Raw genomic sequence first — 22,303 nt, 5'->3', positions numbered from 1 at the left:
GGGCGGGGACGCGGCGCGGGGCACTGTGGGGCGGGGGCGGGGCGCCGCCCGGCCGCGGGTCCGCCTCTGTGTCAGCAGCCGGGCGGGCGCTCGGGCCGGACATGGCTGCTTGTGTGGCCCGGCGGGCCCTGACCGTGGGCAGCCGCTGGTGGTCCCGGTCGCTGACCGGAGCCAGAGGGTCAAGGCCGCTCTGTGCCGCGGGGGGAGCACAGGCCTTCCCACCTGCGGCGACTACGACATCCCAGAGGCATCTCTCGTCCCGGTGAGGGACGGAGCGAGGGGGCGCGGGGACCGGGCCCGGAGCCCGGGGCGCGTGTTCGTGGCCAGTAAGGAGGGTAGGAGTCCGGGTCGTCCGAGGGTGACCGGAGTTGGACCTGGGAGAGGGTTCCGAGCAGGGAGCGGACATGCCGTGCCTGGGACATGTGCCAAGAGCAGGGCAAGAAGCGCGGCCCAGAGCTTGGCCGTGCGGGGCAGTCTCGGAGGGTCTAACTACTCTCCCCGGCCCAGGTCCCCAGCTCCGCTCTTAGTAGGCAACCTTCTTAGTGCAGATCGAGCGCTTTTGACTTCAACTTCCAGCCCCTGTCGGGTCATGGCCTCCCTCAAAAAGATGTTAGAGGTAGGATACAAGTCGACTTCAGTGTGGGCCCTTGTGGGTCCCAGGTTTCCCTCTGACCTTGGGGAATACCAGTTTTCTCAATATGACTTGGAGAAAGGGGTTTGAGGCACGGGGATAGTGTGAACAGTGCCTCTGGGCATGGGACAGGCAAATCAGATTGGGGCCAGTAAATCAAGTTCACATCTCCAAAATAGCATAACTGCTTTGAAAGGCCCCTAGAAAGAACAACATTGTCCAGAGAGGGAACTGACAGAGCTGACCTTATAGTGGCTAACACTGTTACTGATATTTGGAGAGGTGATATCCATCTGCAACTTAAGGCATGTATGAAAACTGATGTAAGCCTGAACAAAAACTACATCCAGAGACTGCAGGACTAAGTGGAATGCATGGAGTACAATAGGGAATCTATTAAGATGTGTAGGTCCTTAAGGACAGGTTAAGGGCTAGTTTAGAGAGGAGATAGACATGGAATTATGATACAGAACAAGAATTTTTTGAGCACATCTTATACACCAGACTCTAAGGCTCAGCACAGGCTAATCACAGATAGGCATTGCTCCCAGGGAACTCACAGATTCTGTTGACAATAAGATAGGGACTGAAATAACTGAAATACAAAGTGAGAAAGACATTTAAAATGCTTTCAGAGGTCAGGATAGTGGGTTAGAGAAGAAATGGAGAAAGGCATACATTTAAGCAGAGTGTGAGGGCATAATATGAGGAATAGGAAGTAAAGAGAAAAGGAAGTGGCTTGGAAGCAGTCGGATCTAGTATTGGGGGATTGGAAAGGTCTCCACCAAGCAGCAGCTGTGGCCCATCCTCAAAGGAGGAAAGGCAGCATTTCCATGCTGCTGCTTGGCAGGGCTCTCTGGCTGCACTGCCTCAAACCTCTCTGCTGTCATTGTCCTGGTCCCTGAATAGCCTACTAGATTTTTTTTTCTTTATTTATTATTTTCTTTTTTTGGTACAGGGGATCGAACTCGGGTCCTTGTGCTTGCGCAGCAGGCGGTGAAACCACTGAGCTAAATCCCCTGCCCTTTTTTCTTTTTCTGCTGGATAAGAATCATTACCCACTCAGGGCTGGGTGTGGTGGTACACACCTGTAATCCCAACACTAGGGAGGCTGAAGCAGGAGGGTCCCTGGGAATTTGAGGCCAGCCTGGGCTACATAGTGAGTTTAGGGTCAGCCTGAACCATTTAGTGAGACCTAAAAAAAAGGAATCATTCCCCACTCATCTTTTCATTTGCTTTTTCTTTTCTTTCTTAATCAGGAACCGAGCAGAAGGCAAAGTGTTGGAGACAGTTGGTGTATTTGAGGTGCCAAAACAGAATGGAAAATACGAGACTGGGCAGGTAAGTATTGGGCTTGGTTGGCCTTCATTTTCATGGAGTGCTCAGCATTTGAATGGAGTCACCTTTGGGCACAAATCTAAATGGTATGGTTCGTTCTCTTTATCCCCTTTTCCTTTTTTTTCCTTTTTTGTGACACTGAGCATTGAACCCATGCACATACAGTACTAGGCAAGTCCTCTAGCACGGAGCCACAGCCCCACTGCCATTCCATCTTAATATTTGGTGCTGGGGCAGAATCACAAGTTTTTAGATGAGGTTTCTGTTTCCTTGGATTTTAATGCACTTAATAGATCAGTGGGTTCTCTTTCCAAGGTAGTGTAGAGAGGGATTGTTTGCTTGTTAGTGTAGAGAAGAGGAAGTGAAGTTGCTGAAGATTTTCTCTAACATAGTAGATGGTGTGAAGTCACTGGAGAGAACTTTCAGAAAAGCAAACCTTTGCCGGGGATTTAGCTCAGTGGTTTCGCCTCCTGCTGCATAAGCGCAAGGACCTGAGTTCGATCCCCGGTACCAAAAGAAAAGCAAACCTTTGATGTTTTATTAGCAAACGGATTACAATGTGGTAAGCTCCAGAGGTGAGGTTCATTTTCTTTTGTCAGCTTTGTTCCAGGGCCACTGGAATAGATTTAGGCCCCTTGTATGTAAGGAAGACTGTTTATTCAGCAATTTTTTGTATGCTTACAATGGACCAGATATTGTATATCAGGGTTAAGTCAGAAAGCAAGTAGGCATGGTTTTGCCTTCGTGGAGCTAATACTCTAGAAAGGGATTAACGCCATCCAGATAGTCAGTGGCTGTCTACTGTGGAGGGGAGGTCAGGGGCTGCTTCCTGAAGGCCAAAGCTGTGATCTGACGGATGAATAGAGTCAGCCAGTTGAACAGGGTATATGTAATGTTCCAAAGTTGGTTTGGAGATGAAGAGAAAAGGTGACAAGACCTTGTGCTGAAGTCCTAACGTGCTGCCTCGTGGTCAGGTCTCACCTAGATGAACTTGCTCGACTGTGGACTTACTGAGACCTCTCTTTCCTTCTAGCTTTTTCTTCATAGTGTTTTTGGCTACCGAGGTGTTGTACTGTTTCCCTGGCAAGCCAGACTATATGACCGGGATGTGGCTTCTGGAGCTTCAGAAAAGTAAGTTCTTGTTGTTAGGCCCACAGTATCCTTAGGAGGCAGCCCGACTCATCGCACATATATGTAATTAGGGTCTCATGGGGAAAGGCAGCATCCTTGTGGGCCTTAGAAACAGGCCCAGAGTACTTCTCTGGCACTGATACCCATGTACACAAAAGTGCTGAGTGCTTGGGACAGTCTTAAGCCAGAGAGTCCCTTTTAGGTCTGCCTAGAATGCTTTCCCACACTACTCTCAATTTTTTATTATAAGTACCCCAGTAGACATTGAGGGGCTAATCTTCTTGGTTTCTTGATGTTCATTTGGAATCTTTCCCTTAATCTCACATCGTCTCTAGAGTACGTTAAAAAGAAGAAAAGAAATAGCTCCATTAAATGATTGGGATATGAGAGGGGTAGGGTACGTGGGGCCCTGGGGACTGAGATGGCAATTGGATTTTCTCAGCCTGGCCCCCTTCCAAGAGGTATCTAGAGAATAAGGCAAATGACGGCTGCATGGGCCCCCAGCCTCCACCGTTTGCCCTGACTAGCGAGGGGCCAGACTGGGTGTTGCTGATCATGATCTTGGGTTTCTCTCAACCCACAGAGCAGAGAATCCTGCTGGGCACGGCTCTAAGGAGGTGAAAGGCAAAACTCATACTTACTATCAGGTGCTGATTGATGCCCGAGACTGTCCACATATAGTAAGTAGGCAAGATGGCTGGGTCTGGGGGTTCTCTCCATGGAAAGACATGTACTCCAGTAGAGTCAAACAGCCAGATCAGTCCTGGGCCCTGAGGCTTCAGGACTGGACAGTAGCCAAGAAAGCCACTGATGTTCTTCATACCTTAGTCTCAGAGATCTCAGACAGAAGCTGTGACCTTTTTGGCTAACCACGATGACAGCCGGGCCCTCTATGCCATTCCAGGTGAGGAGTTAGCATCTGAGTGATGCCTTTGGGGAAGGGGCTGGTGTGTCCCCGGGAGAGGATTCTGATGTCCTGTCATTTGCAGGGAGGGGTTTTGATGCTGTCAGGTGTGTTGCCAGGGTCACTCACCCTGGTCAAGGCCAGGAAATGTTTCTTCTCATCCCTGTTCCTTGTTTTCTCTTCTGTGTGAGCCTTACTCTTTGCCTCTCTGTGCCAGGCCTGGACTATGTGAGCCATGAAGACATCCTCCCCTACACCTCCACTGATCAGGTTCCCATCCAACATGAGCTCTTCGAAAGATTTCTTCTGTATGACCAGACAAAAGGTAGTCCATGTCAGCAAGGGAGGCAAGAACGGGAGGGCTTTTCCTTCCGGGAGAGTATTGCAGAAGTGATTACAGAACTCTTTCCAGCCTCCTCTTATCTCTGTGAGGTTGTGGCTACTGTATCCTTACAGAGATAAAAACTGGGGAATGATGAGCAGTCAGTCAAGGTTGGTAGGTAGCAGCAGTTGGAGATCTGAAAACCAGGGCTGTTAGCCCTCAGTTCATTTTCCTTCCCATGGTATCACATTGCCCCTCAGGGATTATTCTTATATAGCTCTGTGCCTTCTTCCAGCTTTGCTTTTTTGTTTGTTTGTTTGTTTGTTTGAGACAGGGTCTCCGCTATGTAGTTCAGGCTGGCCTTGGACCCATCGAAATCCTCCTGCCTCAGCCTCCTGTGTGCTGGGATTACAGGCATGCACCACCAGCCTTGCTTTTGCTTTGTGTGTGTCTTATTCACCTTGTTCACTGGGAAGTGGTTTCTAGGAGGGGCAGTTGGAGAATGGGTACAATGCCCTGGGCTCTGGCCTGGACTAACCTGTTCACTCTTGTTCCAGCACCCCCTTTTGTGGCTCGGGAAACACTACGGGCCTGGCAAGAGAAGAATCACCCCTGGCTAGAGCTGTCCGATGTCCACCGGGAGACAACTGAGAACATCCGTGTCACTGTCATCCCTTTCTACATGGGCATGAGGGTATGTGTCCTGCCTGTGCCTTCCCTGGAGGGCTAGGCCTGAGCTTCTGGGCGGTGTCCTCAGTATGACTGCTGGAATGGGGGAGTCTAAATCTAAACCATGTCCCTGTGGTTCTGCTCCCAAGAGCTCCTATGTTGGGTAGGGTTATGTAGCCTCTTGTCAGTGGCTCACACCAAGTCCCACAGGTCCTCCATCCATGCTCTTCTTTCTTTGCTTGGGCTCAGAGGGAGCCTTGCTTATGAAGAATGTACCCATACTTGCCTAAAATAGTGTGGGCTTGGGCCGGGGATTTAGCTCAGTGGTTCTGGTGCCTGCCTCGCTAGCGCAAGGTCCCGAGTTCGATCCCTGGTACCAAAAAAACAAAACAAAACTAGTGGTTGTAATAATGTGGACTTATCTTTGCACTTTTTATCTAATAGCCAAATATTTATTATGCCTCACTCTAAGCTAGCCCTGGGGATGCAAATACAAATGAAAAATATTCTTGCCTTCTATGAGCTTATGGTTAAGAGGAGGTCAGCATCTAACATCCAAAGTATTGCAGTAAGAGACAGTGGGAGGATAGAGGAGGACTGAGGCCTGGGCAGCCACAATGGGGGACAGGACTGGGAAGGAGAAAAGGTGCTACACGGTGAGAAAGGTAAGAGCACTGTAGTGGATTTCAGTTGGCTTCTAGCTCTGTTGGTGGTCTTGACAGGATGAGGAGGGAGACCAGGAATGGACACGGGACAGGCACTTCCCTGTGGGCTTGTTGGTCGTAGTTTATCACCATCACCATCATCCCACAGATGTGTGCAGCTTTTGCAACCTTCCTGGAATGCTTGGACTTCACTGGAGACATGTCTGTTGGAACAGACTTGGTCTTGCCTTCTGGGACTTAAACTCTTTGTGTTTTTTCCCCCAGGAAGCCCAGAATTCCCATGTCTACTGGGTGAGTGTCTTCCTGAGGACATGGGGGGGCTCAGGAGTGCCTCGGGGTCAGGTGGGGAGACCGAGCCTGTGCACCACAGATGTCAGCCTTTGTTGCTTCCTGTGCTCCAGAGTTCTAGATGGGCTGGCTCAGGTTCTATTCTTTGGCAAATGTGAACTCTGTCTCTCTTCCCTTACAGTGGCGCTATTGTATCCGCTTGGAGAACCTGGACAGTGATGTGGTACAGCTCCGGGAGCGGCACTGGAGGATATTTAGTCTCTCAGGCACCTTGGAGACAGTTCGAGGCCGAGGGGTGGTGGGCAGGGTGAGCATCACCAGGCCTGGTCTTTCCCAGAGACCCTAGGGGCTTTGTGCATGTTTTCTTCCTTTTCTGTGGTTAGGCAGAGACTCACTGTGTGAACTGGGTTGTCTTGGGTTAGAAATCTTAAAACAACCCTGTGACATAGGTTACCTATGACTTATTTCACAGATGAAGAGAGACTGTAAAGCTACATGAATCCACAGTCTCATTGCTAAGTAGTGACAGGGCTGGGATTTGTTCAAGTGAGTCTGAAGTCAAAGCTTGTGTACTTTTTGTTGAGCAGTGTAATGTCTTCTAAAAACCCAAATTTGAATGCATTAAGGTGGGGCATCCCCTTCCCAACACCCATAGTCATCTTGTCTTTGCCTTTTTACACATGTACGTCCTTTGCTGGTCCTTGAAGAGATGTGAAGTTGTGTCCCTGCCTACCTTCCCCTGTCTTCTCAGAAATAAAGTCACAAGAAGTACTAGTGTCAGGGCCTACATCCAACAAGCATTTATCCATGTTGGGGGGTGGGAGGAGGGCATGAAAAGTGAGTAAGAGCAAGACTTGGAATTAGATACCTGGCTTCAAATTCCAGCTGTACACTCACTGCATAACTTTGGGCAAGTTAACCAAAATCTGTTTCTTACTGCTAAAATAGAGATCATATATAAGTAATTTGTGATCACCAGGAGAATGAAGTCAGGAGCAGTTTGCAGAGTACCTGCTGAGATGCTTAGCACTTAGCTGTTGTGAGTGGACACTGAAAGGGATGTTTTCAGAGTGGGTCTTGTGCTCAGCGTCTTTGCCTCGTGTCCTCAGGTAGGCAGTCAGTCTGAGATTACCTTCCCAGAGGCAGAATAAAAGGTGAAGCCGCTGACCATGCTCGGGGAGGAGGTTCTGGCAGGTTGTCAGTGTGGAATGCCTGCTGTGGTGGTTGCTCGGTCGGCAGGCATCTAGGCCTGACGAACTGAGAGCATGTGGCCTCTGAGTGCAGGGAATGCATCCCTGGAGCTTGGCCTGACCATTTTGCCTGAATCCTTGCAGGAGCCAGTGTTATCCAAGGAGCAGCCTGCATTCCAGTATAGCAGCCATGTCTCCCTGCAGGCCTCTAGTGGGCACATGTGGTAAGTGAGCATGTGTTGGGGCAGGGGCCGCTCAGCTCCACAGACGTAGGTCAGAAAAGCGACAGCTCAGCAAGCACAGAGCTAGTGATCAGCTCTGGGCCAAATCACGTCCTGAGATGGAGCCTTATCTGCTACTCATTGTTGTGTGGGACTTGTCTGCTTTTTATGACTGCCTGGCCTGGGTTCCCTATGATGTGGACTGAGGACTTAGGTCTAGGGCAGTGATGGCAAACCTTTTAGAGCCTTCAGTGATACAAACAGCTGCTGTAGCACATGTGCCATAGGTTCGCCACCACTGGTCTCGGGTTTTGATGCTTCACTGAGTTGGTTATGTAGATCTCCTGGGTGTTTCACACTGTAACCTGAGAGTGCAGTTGGGTAGCTCATGCAGTGTGTATTGCAGGGGCAAAATCTAGACAGCTATGATTCTTTTCAGGGCCAAGCGGGGTTTTTCGGTTTCTGGATGAGTCGTCCTGTCAGGAGCTAGCAGGAGAACCTAGGCATACCTCATCCTGCTGTGGTTCTGGAGCTGAGAGCATGGGCCCATCGAAATCCTCAGCCCCTACTCCCTCTAAACCAGCTTCCCTCTGACCCCCAGGGGCACGTTCCGCTTCGAGCGACCTGATGGCTCCCATTTTGATGTCCGAATCCCACCTTTCTCCCTGGAAAGCAATAAAGATGAGAAGACACCACCCTCAGGCCTTCACTGGTAGGCCAGCTGAGGCCTTGAGTGACTAGGCATGGCCCCTCAGATCAGCTGTAAACCTACAATTGCTGCAAAACTCTCTCCCCTCATCATGGCCCAAATGGGTTTCTTCATCCTTTGCACATTTGATTGTGGGGCTCTATTTTTAGGGGGGTGTAGTAGTAACTGTTTTCTTCCAAAGACCCATGTAGGACTCCTCTAAGGCTGGCTGGCTTCCTCATAAGCCCTGCCTACACCATGTTCCTGTAAACCTTTCCATCAAGGAACTGTTCAGCTGCCACAGGCCTGGAGGAGTTTCTTGACCTGTCACAAATTGTTTGCAATATGAAGTTTGGTCAATAAACTAGTGCACACTTTGCTACCCTTGCCATTTCTGCTCTCAGGGTCTCAGGCTCCCTTTCTGACCCAGTGGGGGCCCTTGATTGCTTTCCATGCAAAGTCATTTCCAGGGAGCTGCCTTCTCCACTAGGGCCTGTGTCTTTCCCCTCTGATCCTGGAGGCTGGATGGACATCTGCAGGCACTGTGCCTCTTGCCAGTGAGCAGGTGCTGGACTGGACTCTTGTTCTCTTCTTTTGCCTCTGCCATGTGCAGAGAAGGCGGCCAGTGTCAGGGTTGGAATGGCCTGGCCCTTAGCACTGACCACCCATCAGCATCTCTGGCCTTGTTGGGTCTGGGAGAGGAGTGAGGTGAGCCAGTTGGGTTTCCTAGCACACTGGGTTTGCCTGCCGTGCACATCCACACCACAAGTGCAGGAATTTGGCCAAGGAGCAGCTTGAAGTATGGACAGTGACCAAGCCAAGCTACTTTAAGAACTCAGATCTCCAAGAGCCAGAGACAAATGGGCTGTATTTTGCCCTACTTCTTAGGATTCCTTTTCTCCCACTATTGCAGTGATTGTTAAGAGGTAGTTTCATTCTCAAATTAATAATAAAATCTCAGTTCCAACTCTTGTGTTTTCCTTAATCCTCCACTGTGTGTGGGGGGCGCTTCAGTTATAGGGCAACCCAAGTTTTTATGACCTAGCTAGAACAGGAAGTCAGGTGGTAACAGTAATACAAGATCCGAGCCCACAGCTGTGAGCTGGCCAAGCTGTGTATCACTGTACAAGTTTTATTAGAAATTAGTGTTTATTTCCATCACTTAGGCTGAACAACAAAAGATTGCAGTTATGTGATAAAGGAAAAATTCTCTCACCCCAGGATCTGTGCTGTCCTTCAGACAGTCCATGGCCACACACCAAATTCAACAAAAACAAGTACTGGTCTGTGTTGTTAACAGCAAGCTTCCAGTTTTCTCAGAAACGAACAAGAAAGTTTGACCTTAATCCATTCTTTTGTTTATGTCTCTCTTGCTTGGCTGGAATTCAAAAACTCACACTGCTAAGAGCTGCTTTCTGAATGGGACTAGGAAATTCCCCAAACTGTTAAGCCGCAAAGTCTGATTAAAGAAGCTTAGGTCATGTCAGTGAATTCAGTGTTAGTGTTTTCCTTAAGATCAAGGAGATAACAGTCAAAAGGAGAAAAATGCCCAGCCCCAGACTACTGTGCTTTCTCAGGACCCAAACTGGGTATCACTGAGATGGCTGAGGACCTGAGTGTCAAAGCACTAATTAGCAGGTAAAGGGGATACAGAGGTCAAAGGACAAGCATGAAAATACCTTAGTAGGGATCTGGGAATTTATTAAAGGGCTTTATGAGGACAGCTGAGAAAATAGGATGGTGGCCTCAGGCTGAGGCATTCCAGTCTATAGGAAAGCTACAAAGCCAAAGCCTGAATCTGACCAAAGAAATGGATTGTCATCTTAACTCCAGGGAGGACTATAAGACTAGTAGCTGGTTACCAACATCTGACCTGGGAGCTATTTATACATTCAAGATTGTGACTAACAAAGAATGCCTGATTAGTAAGTCACATTTGCCTTGCCCCATCATGTCATTTCAGGTCCCTGTGAGTGTCCAACGCTGAGCCTGGTATTTGCCCATAGGCTCTGATGTGCTGTGAGCAGCCACTTAGCAATCTGAAGAGTAGCCCAGGGAAGAGCATGGCAACCTGTGTTCCGTCCTGAGAGAATGGGACTGGACATGGCCACACTGCTTCGTTAGGCTAGTAGAACAGCTCCCTCCCTGACAGCATTCCTCTGGAAAGAATTCAGATAAACTGCCAGACTGGGCCAAGCCAAACAAAGGGGATAAAAACCAAAGTCCTGAGTGGGAACTCCACCCTGGCTGGCATGTGGCATCTCCATGGCCAAATGACCTAGCAAGTGGGAATGAGGGTCTTCAAAGGGCTTAGCTTGTTATGGTCACTTTCCCCAGAGACACCACTGAGCACAGCCACCTTTCCTAGCCAGGACACAAACCAGTAATGTGGATGTCAGGGTGGGCAGACATGTAGACAAGCCTTGGCCATCTCTATGCAGGCAGCTGGGAGCACAGGCCAGCCCTGTGCAGTGTCCATAGGCTTTGTAGCCTTCCAGGTGCCTAGCTCCAGGCCTCTATGCCAGCCTCTGGCTTTATGGTATGTGAGAACAGCATGCCCTCAAGGACTAGAATTAAAAAGAAAAATCCTGCTAGTCCCTCTAAGCTGTGGGGGTGAGATGTCTTTTCTCACAGGATGCTATTAACACCACAGGTCCCAGCTTTTGCCTCCTTCCTTTCTTGATGCTCTCTGGGCTGGCTGGCCAGGCTGGCAAAGCCAAACTGGCTGGTTTTGAGGTTTTTTTTATTGCTTCCTCTTTATCCCCTCCTTCAGATTGATTCTTCAGGAGGGGATTAGGATCAGAAAAAGACATTGGTCAGGGAAAATTACAGACTTCCTGAATAACAGTACAAAGTGCTTTAAAGACAGATCCCAAAGGCATCAAGAAGGGCCGAAGGGTCTGGCTTACACAGGGCCCTGGCACTCTGCAGGGATAGCAGAGATGTCCAGGCCCTTTATTAGATTCAAAACTATTAATTCCCTAGATTATTGAAAAAAACCCAAAGACATCAAACCTGTGCTTAAACACCTTAGGAAAAAAGCCCCCTTCTGCAAAAATCTGGGCTTCCACAGCACCAAAAGCTGCCTTCCTCCCAGAATAAAACTTCCCATGGGCCTTAACTGAGGAAGGGGACACTCAGCAAAGGGCCTGAGGGAATGTTCTTAGCAGGAGGTGGGAGGTCAGTCCATTCACCTCAGAGCAGAAGCAGCTCCTTGTCTTGCAGAAAGGGAGATGCATCTGGAAGTGCTTGGGGCCAGGACAAGGGAACACGGCCAAGGCCGTCTGACCTCCCAGGCAAGGCCTGTCATGCCTTTGGGTGCTGGAGCAAGACACCCAGCCAGCAGCAGTGTGGGGTGGCTGATGGGGTGGGGAGCCACAGGATGGGAGACAGGGCCTCCTGTGCCTGGACTCCCTGAGGGTCTTGTCAGTCTCGATGGGCAGACTGGTGGCCAAGTTGCCGGTCATCGTAAGTGCTATAGCGCTTGACATGGATGCGGCGCACTCGGTCCCGAAGTTCAAAGGTCTCCTCATCTTCACTGGGGGAAGCCTGGCTTCGGCTCCGGCTTGTGGCTTCCAATAAAGAGTTGTCAGGAACTCGAGGGGTCTCATAAAGTAGGACGTTGAGTGTCTCCTCATAGATTCTGGCCTCTGGGAATTCCACCTGGGGTGAGAGGGATGAATGAGATCAAGTGAGGTTTTATCTCAGTAAGGGAGCGGAATGACAGGGGTCTCGGCCCTGTGCTCCTCCACAAAGCTGCCTAACTCTCACGAGACAGCTGGCCAGCTCACGAGGGAGGACAGTCTCCCTTTGAAGGAGGTATGAGGAGATTACGGGCATAAGGGCACAGAAGATGAACATCAGTCTCATGTCTCACCCCAATCCAAGACGGATGGACAAGTATCCACAGACAGTGGGGCTAGGTCTGAACACCTCCACCATTTACTAGGTGATGGGACTTGAGTCTAAGTTCTCTGGGCTGCAGTTCCTATGTGTTAAGTAGTGGCTAACAGCTATCTCTTAGCAAAAAGCCTGCCACACAGTAAACAACCAAATAAATACAAAGCAGCTGCCCAGTTGGGTGTGATGGCATGCATCTATAATTCCTATCTATCTATTCATCCATCCATCCATCCCTCCCTCCCTCCGTCCATCCATTCGTCCATCCATTCATCCATTCATTCATCCATCCATCCATGCAGTACTGTGGATTGAATCCAGGGTGTCCTCACTGAGGTGCAGCCTCCTTTTTTAGTTTTTATTTTGCACCTGGCCATTTTATTACTTTTTATTGCTTATCTCTCCCTGTGTGGAAGAGAAAGTAGATGGCAATCAAGGCCTCAGAATTCTACTAGTAAACTTGCTGCACCATATAGAGCTTCTGTGCCCTCATCTGTCAGACAAGGAGAAGGGCTCTAGCCTGCCTGTTTCACGGGTGTGGTGTGAGAGGTCAAGGGAGCTCATGCAAAGCAGAACACTTAGAAATCTGACAGGTCACATTGCCACTGCCACAGCTCACCTGGCCCCAAACCCTGACCCTGATAAGGCTGGGAGCCTATGCTAACTCTCACTGTCCTTCTCCCTCCAACCCTGATCTCACAGCCACAAACTGCATGGGGACGCAGGGTCACCTCCTGTAAGCTGTCCTTGCCCAACCTCAGCAGACTACTACCCAGCTGGAGGTACTGCAGCAATCTGGGGACCAACAATGTGCTACTTGAGGGCTGAGGATTTAGCTCAGTGGTACCGTGCTTGCCTGGCAAGCATAAGGCCCCAAGTTTGATTCCTGGTACAAAAAAAAGGGAAGGGGCTACTCGGGCCCAGCTGCTTTGAGTCCTTCACATGCAACTGACCTCTGCAGATGAACTGCTGCTCCACCCCAGGCCCTCAGGAGAGGCAGCTCCTTTGGGCAGGACATGTGCTTACTTCTTGGTAGAAAGGGGCTGAGTTTGTGGAAGTTGTCACCTATGAAATGACTCCCATATGCCTGGCTCTGGGATGTGTCTGCAGAGGCTAAAGTGACTGACCAGGAACGCCCCACTATGGTAGCAGAAGCCAGTGAAGGGATCTGAACTGCATCCTAACTCCACAGCTCAAGTGATTTTCACTACACCACATTGCTTTTCTAAGAGCTCTCTCATTCCTAAACCTCTGTTAATTCATGCTGTCATTCCAATGTTTGTAAATAGGGAAACTGAGGCCTGGGTGGTTTAAATGGCTTATCCAAAGTCAGACAACTGGCAGGTGGTAGAAACTGAATTGGGCCAACTTTACAAACTTGTTTCTTCCCACTGCACCAGGTAGTCTGCGGGTCAATGGCCCTTTTCTCCCAGTGGTCAGGCACATTGGTTCCTGTCTATATCCCAAACCCCTGTTCTGGCTTTGTCATAGCCAGCACCATACAACATGGTTGGGAAAGAGAACAAAATGTGTGGCCCTTTTGGCGTTTTGTGGGAAGTGTTCAGCTGGGTAGCACGGGTCCTGCCCTGACCACCACCACCCTGGCTGGTGGTGTTTGACCTCCGAGCAGAACAAGGCCACATACCTTGGTCTGTTTCTTCTCTGTGGCATACACGATGGAGGTGCAGCACACCTCTGCCAGCTTACGGCCCTGGCCATAAAAGGACCAGCAGCAGATTTCGTCACCGATGACGTCCTTGATGAAGAGCACTCGGCCATTGAAGCGCAGGGACAGCTTATCAAATAGCTCGATATTTTTTAGCAGGTGGTCGTCAGAGTTGCTGAAAAACCCACAAGGGCCAGCAGGCCTGGGAATGAGGTTCTGGCGCAAGGGGGTGCTGCTGGGGCAAGCTGTGCTCTCCCCTCCCCACTGTGCCCATCACACTGAAATGAAGACAAACCAGGATGGTGCGGGCACCCTTAGGGTTTGAGTGCCTGTGAGGAAAAGGGATTGAGTTGGTTCTAAGTTGTATCAGAGAGAACTGAGGGAAGCAGTTGCCTCTCCTTAACCCGCAGGAAGGAGTTACACCGCCGGCGTTTCTTCCCTTGTTGGGGTGACCCTGGCAATGTGCCTGTCCCCAGGGAGTCACAGGGAGAGTCTGGAACTCTGGGTTTCCAACTACTTGTGTGTATACCTAAGTATGACTGTAATGAGGACACTGGGCCAGCACTGGGGGAGTCAGCCCAGCAGAAAGTACAAAGACTGCAGAAGCCTGAGGGGGACTCCCAGCCCACTGGCTTCCTAGCATCCTCCTCCACTTGGTAAGATGATTCAGGTGAAAACACCCAGCATGCTCCTGATGTGACACATGTTAAGGGAGCATCTCATGTCCCATTGTTCATATTCAACCAAGGCCCTGGGCCAAGTTCCAAATGGCTCTGTCTGATTCCCTTCTACCCTCTATTCTCCCCCCTTAGCATAAGCGAGTCTAAGACCCAGACTATGCTCTTCGTGCCAGGAGTGCAAGCACTTTCCCTTGGGTCTGTTGTCAGTATCCACTCTGGCTGCTCAGCCCTTTTAGCTGCGCCTGCAGCCCTTCCCCAGGCCCTGCAACAGAGACCCCCACCCTACCTGGTGTAGGAGTACTTGTTGTTGCTTCTGTTGTACAGCAGCTTCACCACGGGCTGTGAAGGAGGAGAGAGTGAGTGCCACGCCAGGGGCCTGAAATCCCCAGGCCACAGCCCTCTGAGCTCCCGGTACCTTGGTAGAGGATTCAATGAGCCTATCCTCCTCCCTCAGGGACGTGATGATAGGGATGTTGCACACAGGCTGGTAGGAGTCCTTCTTGTCCTGGGTGACAACAGAGAGCAGAGAGCTTAGCCAGGGATGCACAAAGCCCCTCTGCCTTAGCCACCCCCTACTTGGTAAGAACAGATCAGATAGCGATCATGAGGTGCCTGGTAACAGATACTGTTGGCAAGCAGACCCCCCCTTTCCAGAAAATCTGAAGCCTAGCTATCCAGGCACATGTCCTGGAAGCAGGGCCCATTCACACTGCTGATTGTGACCCCTGGCTGCCAGGTTGCCGGGCCAAGGTCACATTTCACTGTTTTAACTGGGTGTGGACTCAATCAGCCTCACTGCCTGCACAGCCTGCAGGAAATGACCCTTACCTCCCCAGAGGAGGGGCAACTCCTGACTCAACTCTGCCCCCGTACCTGCAGGGCAGTCTGGCACATGTTCACCAACCCCTGAATGAGGTAATATTTTGCTTCAGCCATCAATTCCTTGATTTCTTGCCGGTTTTGAGGGAGGGTTATGGTGTCATCTCGGAGGTAATTCAAAATGGTGCCAAAGTGCTTTCCACATCGGTCTATGAGGATCCAGCCTAGAATCAGGGATTCAGATGGCCCTACAGGATTACTGTTTGCCCCCAGATAACCTTAGAAACAGGTAAAGGCCACCTGATGAGGGAGGTGGTAGATAGCATGGAACATACAGCCCAGGGTCCAGGGCAACAGAAGAGGGAATGGACCTTCTAGCTCTCGGGCCCATGGCTGCTCTTCATCCCTCCTTGCTGAACCCAAGAGATGGTGTGCGCCATGGGAGACACAAGCCAGACAGGCTCTGTGCAGCCCCACGGAGGTCTAACTCGGGAGCACACAGACCACCCTGGCCACAAGGAAACCAGCAGCTCCTGTTCGCCTTCTTCCCACTGCTCAGGCTCAAGTGACAGTTCTGAGACTCTAGTCCAGTGGTGGTGACTCTGTGGCATGAATGCTGCAGTGGGCTATTTGCATCACTGAAAGCTCTAAAAGGTTTGCCATCACTGCAAGTCTAGTCTTTTTTTAATATTTAAAAAGTATGAAGCCAAGTATAATGGTCCATGCCTATAATTCCAGCACTCTGGGAGGCTGAGGCAGAAGGATTTCAAGTCCAAGCCCAAGGACTGGGGATATAGCTGAGTGTGAAGGCCCTAGGTTCAATCCCCTGTAGTACCACCACCAAAAAAAAAAGTATGGCTTTTCTTTCTGGAAAATGCATAAGTATACAACATCCTATGTATAACTCAAAGAATTCTGAATCTCTACTAAGGACTCTAGGTGAAGAAGTTTTATACTTTGTGAAGGGGAAAAGTGAATCTGGATTCCAGATCTACCAGGTGTAAGCCTTGTCCTGAAGTCAGTTCCTTAGGACCCCTCTTCACTCCCCACCCTGCCCCCTGAGCCCCAGTATCTCACCTTCTTTATCAGTCAGCACCTCCATGCGCCCGCTGAACATGGCCTTCAGCATGGTGTCGTGCCGGGTGAGTGCCCGCACAGTGGTGTAGTACAGGGAGCCGCCCACATTGAGCTGCACATACTTATTGCCCAGCCCTCCTCCCTTGAAGCTGCTTAGCTTGGGCTTGGCCCCCGAGGCTGGGCACAAACAGGTGTCCCCAGACATCTCCCGCTGCAGGTAGATCACCACTCGGCAGGAGGTGGGCTTGGAAGGCTCCACTGTGGTGGAAGTGATCACAAGTGAGGCCACAGCGGAGGCCAGAGCCTCATACTCTCAACACTGTGGGTGAGAGGAAAGACAGAAGTCAATGGAACAGAGACTTCAAATGACGGGATGACAACAGTAGGAACTCTGACTACAGTATTCCCTCCTTGATAAGCGCAGCACTCAAGGCAGAGGCTACGTTCCCTAGACTGTTCCTCTCCTATCAGGAGCCTACACCAGCAGGAGCACCATCTCCCAGAGCCCTACCCTGCTAACCTCACCAGCTTAAGACTCAGCTCAATTCTGGGTGGCAGAAAACACAGGCACACCCTTGGAACTAGCCAGACAGGGGCTGGGGAACCGATCACCATGGAGATCTACCAGCCAGGCTCGATATTTTCTTCTCAAGGTTCCCAGGATCCCAGACCTTCAACCCAATCTACTAGGAATCCAGCCAGCTGAGGAATTTCCCATGAGCCAGAGGGACAGGATGCATTTCCTTTCTCAAGATTTCAGGTCCAGAAGCAGCCCTGGCCAGGGCTTTAGCACCAGTGGGAGGGAGTCTGGCTTCAGGAAGGAAAGTGAGTGTGGCTCCCAGAGGGGACAGAGTGGGCCAGCTCGCCGGCAGCTGCCCAGTGTGCTTGGCAGAGGTTACCTGCACTCCCACTGGGTTTCCTGGCCTTTCCTTTTTTTTTGCTTTTCCCTTTTTTGACACCAGGCTTGGCCCCAAGTTCCTGAAATTGTCACCAGTTTTCAAGGCAGAACAATTACAGGATAGCTATTTTTGCTTCTTTTTCCTGAGAGGGAGCCCAGCCCTATGTCTTCCTCTCTTCCCTCCCATTAAGAATAGGGAGAAAAGGGCTGGGGATTTAGCTCAGTGGTTTTGTCGCCTGCTGCACAAGCGCAAGGACCCAAGTTTGATCCCTGGTACCAAAAAAAAAAGAATAGGGAGAAAGGCAGTGGTGCCATGCCTGCCTCATAAGCAAGAGGTCCTGAGTTCGATCCCTGGTACGGGGTGGGGGTGGGGAGGATAGGGAGAAAAGACCAGAAAGACCAGATGATGAATTTAAAAATGTTTAAGTGATGTGGAATTTTGTGCGTTTGTGTGTGTGGCAGTCCTGGGGTTAAATCCAGGGCCTTTGCACTGAACTATATCCCCAGCTCTTAAAATTAAAAAAAAAAATTTTTTTATTTTGAGACAAGGTCTTGCTAAGTCACTAAGTTGCCCAGGCCAGGCTTGAACTTGTGATCCTACTGCCTCAGCCCTCCAGAGCGCTGGGATTACAAGTGGGTACCACCATGCCCAGCACAGAAATTAAAATGTTAATAGGAGTTCACAGCTCTTCCTGTAAGTGGCCTGAGTTAACATGTGCAAATAGTTTCCTACTCTTGACTCAGAAAACCCCACAAAATCATCCAAATTAAAGAGGCTCAAATCTTCGTGTTCACTTTAACAACATCCGTGATGTTCTTGATGATGATAGCCCAGACCATCAAAAGCATGCATATCGGAAAGGCTGCCAAGTATCTGAAGGACGTCACTTTAAAGAAGCAAAAGTGTGCCATTCTGGCTTTGGTGGTGGAGCCGGTAGGTGTGCCCAGGCCAAACAATGGGGCTGGACACAGGGCCAGTGGCCCAGAAAGAGTGCTGAAGTTTTGCTGCACATGCTTAAAAATACAGAGAGTACTATAATAATGAACTTCGGGGTTTAGACACAGATTGTCTGGTCATTGAACAAACCCAGGTGAACAAGGCACCCAAGATGCTCCCAGAACTTACAGAGCTCATGGTTGGATTAACCCATCCAAGAGCTCCCCATGCCACACTGAGATGATCCTGACTGAAAGGGAAGACAGCCAACTGCTGTGCAAGCGTAAGGACCCCAGTTCGATCCCTGGTACCAAAAAAGAAAAAAGAAAAAGAAGACAGCCCAGAAGAAACTGAAGAAACAAAAACTTACAGCACAGAAATAAATTAAGCATAAAAATAAATGCAAATAATAATTTTAAAAAAGCAGTTCATAGGACCAGGAGGTGAGGAGAGTGCAGCCTGGTCTCCCTTGTGATTTACAACTTACTCACTAGCCCTCTTTGTAATTTATATTCTAGGTCCCAAATCTGTGGATTCAACCAACAGCGGAATGCAAAGTAATCCCAGCACTGGGGAGGCTGAGGAAGGTGGAGCATCCATGGATTTTGGTATCTACAGAGGTTCTTAAAGCAACACTACAAGACAAATGTATGTTTTGGCTGTCTAAAGAATTGCTAAAACTCACTGAAGAAAAAATACAATAGCTAACATTCATTGCATGTTTGCTATAAACCAGGTACTATTCTAAGAATTTAGTACATCTTATCTCATCTGACTCATTTAGCAATAAAACTAAGGAGTGCCTACTATGTTAAGCAAGCGTGCACCAGTAGGGAATCATGCAAAGATACTGTCCTTGTCTGCAAGTGGCTGGAACATCACAAAGCCGGGCATGGTGGTGCACACCTGTGATCCCAGTACTTAGGAGGCTAAGGCAGAAAGATCATCGTGAGTTCAAGGTCATAGAGGAATACATAGTGAGATGCTGTCTCAAGGGGAAAAAAGCAAAACCCAAAACAAAACAAGCCCCAAAGGACAACACAGTGTTAATAAGAGTTTTTTTTGTTTTTTTTTAAAGAGTTAAGTAAGAGTTAGCATTTGCCATGCTCCTATTATGTCCCAGGCACTGGGAACAAAGAGAACAAATACAGAAGAGTCATTTTTCTCTAGTGGAAGGAGACAGACTATAAACAGGGAAACAAGCCAGATATGGTGGTGCACACCCGTAATTCCAAGACTCTGGAGGCTGAGGCAGGGCATTCACAGTGAGTTTAAGGCCAGCCCGAACTACATAGTGAAACCCTGTCTCAAAAAACAAGAACAAAAGCCAGAGATTTAGCTCAGTGGTTCTGTCAAAAGCCCAAGGACCCGAGTTTAATCCCCGGTACCAAAAAACCAAACCAAACCAAACCAAAAAACCCCCACAAAAAATGTATATGGGAGGGCCGGGGATTTAGCTCAGTGGTGCAGCGCCTGCCTTGCAAGCGCAAGGTCCTCAGTTTGATCCCCGGTATGGGGAGATGTATATGGAAACAATCAGACAATGTGGAAGGCAATAAATTGATAAGTGCAATAAAGAGAATAAGACGGTGTTAACAGAGTGATTAGGAGCAGGTGGTAATGTAATTTAGATAGAAGGACAGGGAAGGTCTCTTTGGGAAGGTGACACTGGCATTCCAGGTGGAAGAATAAGTGCAAAGCTCCTGTTACAAGTTTTGAGAACAGAAATAAGGACGTGGCCCCTAGTGTGGAGAAGGTAGGGGGAAAGTGGTTTGATGTAATGCCAGGGAAGGCAGGTGCTAGATGACAGCAAAGAGTTTGGGTTTTATATTAATTGCCATATAATTGCAATGTAGTATAAGGAATCAATTGGAGGGCTTTAAGCAGGGGAGTGATACAGTCTGATTTTATTTATGTTTTGCAAAGATAAATGTGGCTGCCATGTAGGGAATGGATCGTAGAGAGGCATGAGAGGAAGTGGGAAGCTCAGTGGAAGTAGTGGTTCTGGGAAAAAATGACAAAGGCTCAGACTACAGCGTTAGTAATGGAGACAGGAGAAAAAAGTCAAATTACCTCATTTCATCCTCATAACAGCAAAGAATTTCCAGTTGCTCATAATCTAAGTGCAACTCACAGACAGCACTGCTGTCCCCAAGTTTACTGCTCTGCTCCTCAAACAGTTCCAGGGACATTTTAGGTCTTCAACATATGTCAGTTTATTAGACTAAATTGTTCCTGAGATGATTTATATACAGCTGGGTGTGATGGCATACACCTGTGATTCTAGCACTCTGGGAGGCTGAGGCAGGAGGATTGAAAGTTAGAGCCCAGCTGGGCAATTTAAGAGATTTAGTAGAACCCCTATTTTTTCTTTTTTTCCTTTGAGTCAAGTCTAGCTATACAGTTCAGGTTGGCCTTGAACTCACTATTGTAGCCCAAGCTGACTTCAAACTCGAGGCAATCCTCCTGACTCAGGCTCTGGAGTTCTGGGATTACAGGGATGTACCACCATGTCTGGCAAAAATTTAATCCTTCCCCTGCTCAAAGGGAAATTTCCCCTCCTGCCAAAGGCTTGTACTGTAGTGGTACTTTTCTTTGTCTTTGTTTGTTTTGAGACAGGGTCTTGCTCTGTAGTTCAAGCTGACCTTGAACTCACTATGTAGTCCAGGCTGGCATCAAACGAAGCAATCCTCCTGCCCAGAATGCTGGGATAACAGGAATGAACCACCACACCTGGCCATTCCATTTCAAAATTAAAAATTAAAAAGTAAGAAAGGATTGGGGATGTTGTTCTGTGCAAAGGCACTAAGGTCAACCCCAAGTAAAACACACACAGACACACACACGCACACACAGAGTTATGTATGTCCCTAGGAAGAATGTTCAAGAAAGGGCCAGGGTGAGTGCTGTGTGTAGCAGCGAATCTTTCTGTGGCTTGTCCAGGAGACTTGGGACTACCCAATGACCAAGTTACACTAGAATGAGATGAGGTCGCCTTACCTTCTTCTGCCTACCCCCAAGGAGTAAGTCTACCCCTTAACGGGTTTTAGCAAGTCCCCCATATCTTCTGTGTTCAGTCCCAATTTCCTGAAGATCAAAGAAAGTGCACATAGAGCCGGGCACGGTGGCACATGGCACAGCCCGAGCAACTTAGTGAGACCCTGTCTCAAATTAAAACTGAAAAGGGCTAGGCATGCAACTCAGTGGTAGACCACCCCTAGGTTCAATCCCCAGTACCACAAAAAAACCACACACACACACACATACACACATACACACACACACACACACACACACACACACAGGACCCACGTACACTTTCTCCTGCCAAGTCAAATCCAGAGCTAATCTATTCTTTTCCTACAAAGCAATTGCTTTAAGCCCCTGGATGACGTCAGGACAAATTCCACTCGGACCAATGGGTTCCAGGAATCCTGTGGCAGGTGACGCCCCAGAAAGTAATTCCAGTGAGAATGAAGTTTCCACTGATAGCCTTCCTTCCGGACTCCATGTGTGGATATTTGGGGATGCCTAGGGCTAGGGGCGGGTCCGTGTTTCACCCAGAGAAGCTGATGGGGACCCAAGCAGAACAAAGGACAAATAACTACGGCGGTGGAAGGAGGTGGGGTCCTAAAGGAAAATGGATCCACAAATTCGTCAAACAATGGCGAGCGGCGGGCGGAAAGCTGCTGTTGGCTCAAGAGGGTTGGTAAAGCAGAAATCTTAGGGGTGAAGCTTAGGCTACATCCAAAGGGTACTGAAAATATTTAGCGACAACCAATCTTTCTGGTGGCCAGTATAGGCTCTTCTCCAGCCCGCAGCCCTCCTCTCTACTGGGAAACCAGCATCAATTCTGACACGCAGCCCCGGTGGAAGATTTGAAATCTCCATCTCCCCTACCCCGTCCCATGGCTTTTCCCCAGGACCCCGCATGGGGTCCGAACGCCCCTTCCCCTCCAGCGTCTGCAGGCAGAGTTCTTACCGTCCCTGGGGGCTCCTCTGCTTTCAGCTGAGTAGCAAGCGGACTCTGCCGCCGCGGGCCCGTGGCCGCCAGCCGGTCCGCGATCCTGGGCTGTGAGGTCACATCCTGCGCCCGCCTCCTCCCAAAGGAGCGGTCCAGCCCTGCCTACCCGGGAAACCGAGACTACAAGGCCCGTCATGCATAACACTCAATCTGGAGGCGGGGGCAGAATGCCCAAAGTTTCTCCCACCCCATCCTCTCATTTTGAGACCACAACTACTTCCGGAGGCCTTGTTGGCGCAAAGCCCTCTGGGTCTT

At 49.5% G+C, this 22,303-nt stretch overlaps 2 protein-coding genes across 6 annotated transcripts; one reads left to right on the top strand and one right to left on the bottom strand.

Annotated features, from left to right (window-relative positions):
- The first annotated feature begins 40 nt into the window (after nt 1-40).
- Nucleotides 41-18,839, top strand: Poldip2 (DNA polymerase delta interacting protein 2). Of its 4 annotated transcripts, none has more exons than XM_013076776.3 (11): nt 41-262; nt 1,891-1,972; nt 3,003-3,100; nt 3,684-3,780; nt 3,929-4,004; nt 4,222-4,329; nt 4,884-5,020; nt 5,925-5,951; nt 6,130-6,255; nt 7,283-7,362; nt 18,543-18,839. In XM_013076776.3, the coding sequence occupies exons 1-11, from the start codon at nt 102-104 to the stop codon at nt 18,583-18,585; spliced, it is 1,035 nt and encodes a 344-aa protein (XP_012932230.1). In that variant the 5' UTR covers nt 41-101; the 3' UTR covers nt 18,586-18,839. The 4 variants fall into 4 exon arrangements, with proteins under 4 accessions (XP_012932230.1, XP_087047643.1, XP_004857034.1 ...); XM_004856977.4 differs by lacking the exon at nt 18,543-18,839 and adding an exon at nt 7,961-9,014 and having other exon boundaries at nt 43-262; XM_087191517.1 differs by lacking the exon at nt 5,925-5,951.
- On the bottom strand, nt 9,160-22,288 carry Tnfaip1 (TNF alpha induced protein 1). Of its 2 annotated transcripts, XM_004856976.4 has the most exons (8): nt 22,007-22,288; nt 21,025-21,111; nt 16,190-16,508; nt 15,167-15,336; nt 14,709-14,798; nt 14,580-14,632; nt 13,593-13,788; nt 9,160-11,710 (listed from the first exon to the last, which is right to left on the bottom strand). In XM_004856976.4, the coding sequence occupies exons 3-8, from the start codon at nt 16,392-16,394 to the stop codon at nt 11,474-11,476; spliced, it is 951 nt and encodes a 316-aa protein (XP_004857033.1). In that variant the 5' UTR covers nt 16,395-16,508; nt 21,025-21,111; nt 22,007-22,288; the 3' UTR covers nt 9,160-11,473. The 2 variants fall into 2 exon arrangements, with proteins under 2 accessions (XP_004857033.1, XP_004857032.1); XM_004856975.4 differs by lacking the exon at nt 21,025-21,111 and having other exon boundaries at nt 22,007-22,279.
- Between the last annotated feature and the right edge of the window lie 15 nt (nt 22,289-22,303).

This window comes from Heterocephalus glaber, unplaced genomic scaffold (genome assembly GCF_053883595.1).
Source record: "Heterocephalus glaber isolate CG9 unplaced genomic scaffold, H.glaber_assembly_v1.0 deba00001564, whole genome shotgun sequence".
NCBI lineage: Eukaryota > Metazoa > Chordata > Mammalia > Rodentia > Bathyergidae > Heterocephalus > Heterocephalus glaber.
The sequence above is the reverse complement of the archived record's forward strand: the minus strand, read 5'-3'. Positions and strand labels throughout refer to the sequence as shown.